Raw genomic sequence first — 6,378 nt, 5'->3', positions numbered from 1 at the left:
AAACTGGACGCATCACACCACTCATGTTATTTTGTATATGTGATAACCATAGTTATCAGACTATAACATCAATCAATCTTTTCTTTTGTTGAAACATCAATTGTATTTTGGCAAACCGAAGTAATGGAAGTTCCTATCACATTAAATATTTTTAGTTTTTATCTTTTGGGGTAAATAGTTAATTGAACATTTTCGTCCAAACCAGTTGGGTTGTAACTTGTTATAATTGTTAAGTATTAAGGCTATTTGTGGTTGATATAACGAATGATGAGCAAAAACTGGACACATCAGCACACCACTCATTTTATTTTATATATGTGATAACCATAGTTAATACATCACAATATCACATATGACATCCCCTTGACACAAATACATAGCAAAGCATTTTTTAACTACTTGTAATTAAACAAAGCACGCATTAATTAACACGATAATATAATTCATGAACTTTAACGATGAACCAGCAAGCAGTACGTAGCTCTTTTCACCGTTGCATGTTTTTCCTCATGCCTTGATAAAGTGAGCATCAAGATCCTTGACAATATTTACCATCAAACCAACGTACTTGTCTGGAGCTGCAACATTGTCATTCAATTTCTCATATGCAATCGACAAGGTCGCAATGCTGCCTTCATCCTTTTGAGTGAATTGATAGACAGGCTTAAAGCTTTTGAAATACTTGAAGACATCTCCTTCCACCCCATTCAGAGTTATGGACTTGTTCTCATCGTTGTACTCCACCTTTTCCTTGAATACCCCGACTTCGTCCCCTATTTCACAAGACATAATTGTATTTTGTTAGGTAGGGAATTAAAGATGTACACTCGCTACATGTAACATGTATATAGATGACCTTACCAACTGTGTAATTCCAACTCTTAATAGAGCCATGTGTTTTCCAGTCTCCTTCATGCACCTGAACTCCTTGAATGCTGCCAGGAGAAATGTTTGGGACGTGGTGTGCCCGGCTGTTGAAGATGTTGTAGAACTTCTCAGCTGGTGCCTTAATTTCTATTTCAGTCTCAACCTTACCTTTCAGAGGCGCCATGTCTATCAGTTGTTGTTGTGATGATACTCAGAATTAAGTATAAGTAGCGATCGACGTGTGTACAAGGCAGAATGTTAATGAACATAATTTGGGCTCCCCTTAAATACAAGTGAGAGTCTGAGTGACGACACCTAAATGGTGCAATATTTATTAATTTATTGGATAACTTTAAAAATATAGTGCTTGAAACATGCATACTTCATGAATCACATGAAACACATCAACACAATTATTTTATATAAATTATTGAAAATATATTTTATATGAATTCATATTAACGTAATAATTGCAAGGGGCGGTCCTATCCTAAGGGCAGGGTAGGCAGCGGCCTAATTCATTTTTTACCAAATCAAAAATTACCCAACATCCAATATAATCAAATTTCTTTTGCCTACTCAAACTCAATCCACCAAGGGTGGTCCTACCCTAAGGGCAGAATAGGCAGCCGCTTACTCCATTTTTTGCCAAACCAAAAATTACCCAATACAATCAAATTTCTTCTCCCTACTCAAACTCAACCCACTCAAATTTTTCCCTTTAACAAAAACAATAGCCCAGCCCACTCAAACTTTCTCCTTTAAGAAAAACAATAAAAAGCAATATAAGTATGTGAAAGTTGTATTCAATGTTGACTAACATTGTGAATTTTGTTAGTGCTTCTGCTAAGCGCCGTAATGAGCTAATTTAATTCAAAAAGCTAAACTCAAAGAGTTGTTGGATTGTGGGGAACTTGAGACAAGTAGAGGACTTAATCAAGGTCGTAGTTTGAAACGAGCTGGAGCCACTCGTTGGGGATCTCACTTTGCCTCTATTACAAGTTTGATGAGTTTATTTAAAAAGACTAAAACACTTATCCAGGAATTCAGTGATTATGGACCTAACCAACAATTTCGTGGCAATGCAGAGAATAACTATATTGCTATTATGTCTTTTGAGTTTGTGTTTTCATTTCTTTTAATGGATAAAATTATGGGATTGACCAACTTTCTTTGTCAAGTGTTTCAAACAAAAACTCAAGATATTGTAAGTGCTTTAAACTTTGTTGAAAACACAAAATCACAGTTATGAGATATGAGAGCACATGGTTGGGATGATTTATTCATGAGTGTGGTATCATTTTGTGAACAACACAGTATTGATGTTCCTAATATGAGTTTTCGTTATATGATGGCTACACGTCGTTCTTGTCAACAAAAAGATTTTATTATAGTTGAACATTACTATCGCGTTGATGTATTTAATGATGTGATAGATTGCATGTTGAGGGAGTTAAATGACAGATTTCTAAAGCAAACAATTGAACTTCTTATTCTTAACTCAGCATTGGATCCTTGTAATTCCTTCAAATCATTCACTATTGGGCATCTATGTAAACTTGCTAAGAAATTTTATCCCGCTGATTTCTGTCCAAGTGACTTGAAAACTTTAAAAATTGAGTTGAGGTATTTTCAAAATGATATGCATCGCCTTCCCTGCTTTAAGGACCTCACCACTCTTCCTCAGTTATGTCAACAATTGGCGGAAACAACTTTGGCAAAAAACTATCATTTGCTTTATAGGTTGATTCAATTGGTGTTGACTCTTCCTGTTTCTACAGCAACAACAGAACGAGCTTTTTCATGTATGAGAATTATTAAGAATAGACTTCGGAGCACCATAGCTGATGAATTCCTTGCTGATTGCATGATTCTCCACATTGAAAGAGAGTTTGTTAATAATATTGATAATGAAGATATAATTGAGGAATTTAAGATTTCTAAGCCTCGTAGGGTAAAGTTTTAGATTTAAATAGTTTTGTTTTGTGTTGCATTGCATTTACTTCTTCTTTTTTTGTTAAGCTTTTATTTATGTATAGATATGCATATTTGAGGGTAAGGCTCATTACGTCCTCCCTGATTAGGTGTATCTTTTTATTTTTATGCATAAAATTCACTCGTACCGTCAAGTTTTTAAGGTAAGTTTCGCCTATTTGACTTTTGAATCCCGAATCCGCCACTAATTGCAATATGTATATACGACCAAATAAAGGTTTGCCTATCGCTCTTTTACATGGTATTTCAAGTTTTCAAGTAAACAAAACGAAATAGACGACAGGATTCACGGTCGTTATGATGTTTTGAAAACCGTTGTTAAATCGACTGACATCAATTATGACGAGTTTTCACTGTTATTGTTTATTTGTAAAGACGACGATTTTATTAATAACAGTCATTATTTTAATATAAAGATGACGATTTTTTTTGTAAAAACCGTCGTTGATTTTATATAAAAACAGACCTTTTTTCTTTTTATAAATATTTTTGGTAAGAAGAGTGTTATTGCTAGCTGTCAACATCCATGAACAAGTGCAATTACTTTCGGTTCATCACCGGGTGCAGGACAAATATTAGCCCTAATCTTCTATTAGGGAAAAATATTGTATTTGATATGGTTATATCTCAACTAATCATTTGAACTTTTAGAATAAAAAATATTTACCTTTTCAATGATCACATCTTTTTCATTTGGATTTTACTAATCCCTGATTAGGTAAAGTGAATGCTGGACAACTGTCCGAAGAAAAACTCTCTCAATTCATAGTTAGTGTACATGCATGCAACGCGAGATCTTCAATTCATATACACATCGGAAAATGTGTTCATGCATGCAATGCCAGATCTTCAAGCCTACAAAAGAAAAATGGTTATGAGTTATAATACTTTATAAGATTCACATTTATAAAAGTGCAAAAACTACGAGAGATGAGTAACCTTTCTGAGATGTAAAATCAACGAAAACTCAATTATTGCTTTCATCCTCATCAAATCTAATTATGCAGACCTATCCCAGCCCATGCTTATTAACTATTTGGCAATAAGAAATTATCAAATGGGCAGACAGGGATGATCCACACTTGTCAAATTCGACAACTCTTTAATAAAATAAACATTTTAGATCTTCGATTGATCAGTCACACATGCATTATTTATGGTACGCATATAATAATGTATAACTTTTTCCCCTTTGGGTTTTCGTTCTTTCTTCAAAAGTCACACCGACTCCCATTTCCAAATTTTAAAATTACCTTTTGCACTAATAAGGCAGGTGGCGTAAAAAACTTCGAGAATGATAGATACCTTTTGCACTTGCCTTTATTTATTTTTTATATAAAAAAATAAATTAATGTATTTAAAAGATCAATAATTTAGTTTCCAAATTCACATTATCTGTCAAATTATTATTATTTGTAAATGGGCTATTCAACTGAATAATGACCAAATTAATTAAATATAGAAATGGTGTGTGTGTGTGTGTTGTTCCCATCCTCCAGCAAGCAAGACCTACGCTTCCCATTAATCAACAGAGATGAATTTAATTACGTTACTTACGTCGTGGGTTTTGAGGGGAAGGATGCTGTGCTGGTTTAGGGTTTGACTGGTTGGGTTGGGTGCTTATTGCACTGCCGGCTGGGTTGAGTTGTGTTTGCTTTGGATGAAGTTGTCATGAGAGTTTCGTCCATACATTATTAGGGCATTTTTCAGTATTGCTTATGGAATGGAAGAACGCTTTGGATTAAGTTGTCATGAGAGTTTCGTCCAAAAATTATTAGAGCATTTTTCAGTGTTGCTTATGGAATGGAAGAACGTGAAAACTTTTTTTTTTTGTGGAATCTATCCTTCATTCGTCGCATCCAGCAACACCTTCTTTTCTTTATGTAGATTCGTTAATATTAAAGTAAACCAGCAAATTCACAAGGAAGAAGGGCAGAGAGATAAAGAAGGAGAGAGATGAAGAGGGAAAAGGAGAGTGCAAATGATGAAGGAAAGAGCTTCCAGCTGCTTCTACTACGTTTTTACTACTTTTAGCTTGTTTCTTTTTCATCAACAAGGCTAAGTGTTCAATGTAAAATTCGAATCCAAGCACGCAACATACTTCAAATTTTTTGATCTTTTAAGTACTTTGAATCCAAGCGCGCAACATATACCAGTTGGATATTGTTGATTTTTAAGTCTATTTTGTACTTGATATGTGAATGATGAGCAAGAACTGGAGATATATATATATAGCACACCACGCATTTTATTTTATGTATGTGATAACCCACATAGCTAATACATCACAATATATCACATATGAAATCCCTTCATGCACTTGCCACAAAGAAAAACTTACATAAAACAAAGCATTACTTATAATATTAACCAGAAAAAGCACGCATTAACATATGTATGCTTTTGATATTCGATTATGCCTTGGCAAAGTGAGCATCAAGATCCCTGACGAGGGTAACCATGAGACCAACAAATCTATCTGGAGCTTCAACATCAGCATTCCGTTTCTCATAGTGAATCGTCAGGTTGGCAACACTAACATTACCCTTTTGAGCGAACTGATAGATGCCCTTAAAGCTCTTGTAATACTTGAACATTTCTCCGTCCAATCCAGTCAGAGTTGCCGCCTTGTTCTCGTCGTCGTACTCGACCTTTTCCTTGAAAGTCCCAACTTCGTCCCCTGTCACATTTATTTCATAACAAAAAATATATATATAAGCTCATCTAATGATGTCTTTTTCATACCCATATGATATAGTTAACAGCGAAACGGAAAATAATTAAACTTGTCCTAAGTGGGTTCACCATATAGTTACTTAATTACCTAGATGATAATTCCAGATCTTAACAGAGCCGTGCGTTTCCCAATCTCCTTCATGCACCTGAACGCCTTTGATATGGCCAGAAGAAACATTTGGGATGAGGTGGGCTTGGCCCTTGAAGATTTTGTAGAACTTATCAGCAGGTGACTTGAGTTCTATTTGAGTCCCAATAAAACCGTGCAGAGCCATGCTTATGCTTATCAGTTTTGAAATTTGATATGTGTGAGGCAGAATGTTGAACAACGTATAACTTGGCTTCTCCTTAAATACATGTCATTACAGTAAAATTGCCTGATATTTTATATTATAACTTTAAGCGGTAGCAGGTGGTTGCTTCACATCATGAAACTCACGAAACACATGAAACACATTTACTAATAATCACAATATATGAGGAGAAGACAAGTAATAAAGGTTTTGTTTACAGTGTTTTTTTTATTTTTTTTTCTAATTTCATTTTTGAGTTACAGTGGTGGCCGACGCTCCAAGAAAGCAAAGACTGAGTCGAAACAGTTATTGGCCCAGAAAGGCCAGTCTCTGGAGAAAAACTCTCATGCAATGGGGATAACACTTTTTTCTATCCCCGGTTAATAACGCAATGATATGTAGGATAACTTTTTCACATGTCATTGTGTTATTAGTCCTGGATAGTAAAATAGTGTTATACCTGTTTCATGTAAGTTTTTTTCCAGTC

General features: G+C 34.8%; 2 protein-coding genes across 2 annotated transcripts; both read right to left on the bottom strand.

The window, feature by feature from the left end:
• On the bottom strand, positions 279 to 1,173 carry LOC18793491 (MLP-like protein 28). Its single transcript, XM_007223611.2, has 2 exons — positions 862 to 1,173; positions 279 to 773 (listed from the first exon to the last, which is right to left on the bottom strand). The coding sequence occupies exons 1-2, from the start codon at positions 1,049 to 1,051 to the stop codon at positions 508 to 510; spliced, it is 456 nt and encodes a 151-aa protein (XP_007223673.1). The 5' UTR covers positions 1,052 to 1,173; the 3' UTR covers positions 279 to 507.
• LOC18789591 (MLP-like protein 328) lies at positions 5,085 to 6,052 on the bottom strand. Its single transcript, XM_007223612.2, has 2 exons — positions 5,687 to 6,052; positions 5,085 to 5,542 (listed from the first exon to the last, which is right to left on the bottom strand). Exons 1-2 carry the CDS (start codon positions 5,871 to 5,873, stop codon positions 5,277 to 5,279), a joined length of 453 nt encoding a protein of 150 aa, XP_007223674.1. The 5' UTR covers positions 5,874 to 6,052; the 3' UTR covers positions 5,085 to 5,276.

This window comes from Prunus persica, chromosome G1, assembly GCF_000346465.2.
Source record: "Prunus persica cultivar Lovell chromosome G1, Prunus_persica_NCBIv2, whole genome shotgun sequence".
In the NCBI taxonomy this organism is placed as follows: Eukaryota; Viridiplantae; Streptophyta; class Magnoliopsida; order Rosales; family Rosaceae; genus Prunus; species Prunus persica.
Note: the sequence above shows the minus strand (reverse complement) of the source record. Positions and strands in the feature narration are given on the sequence as shown.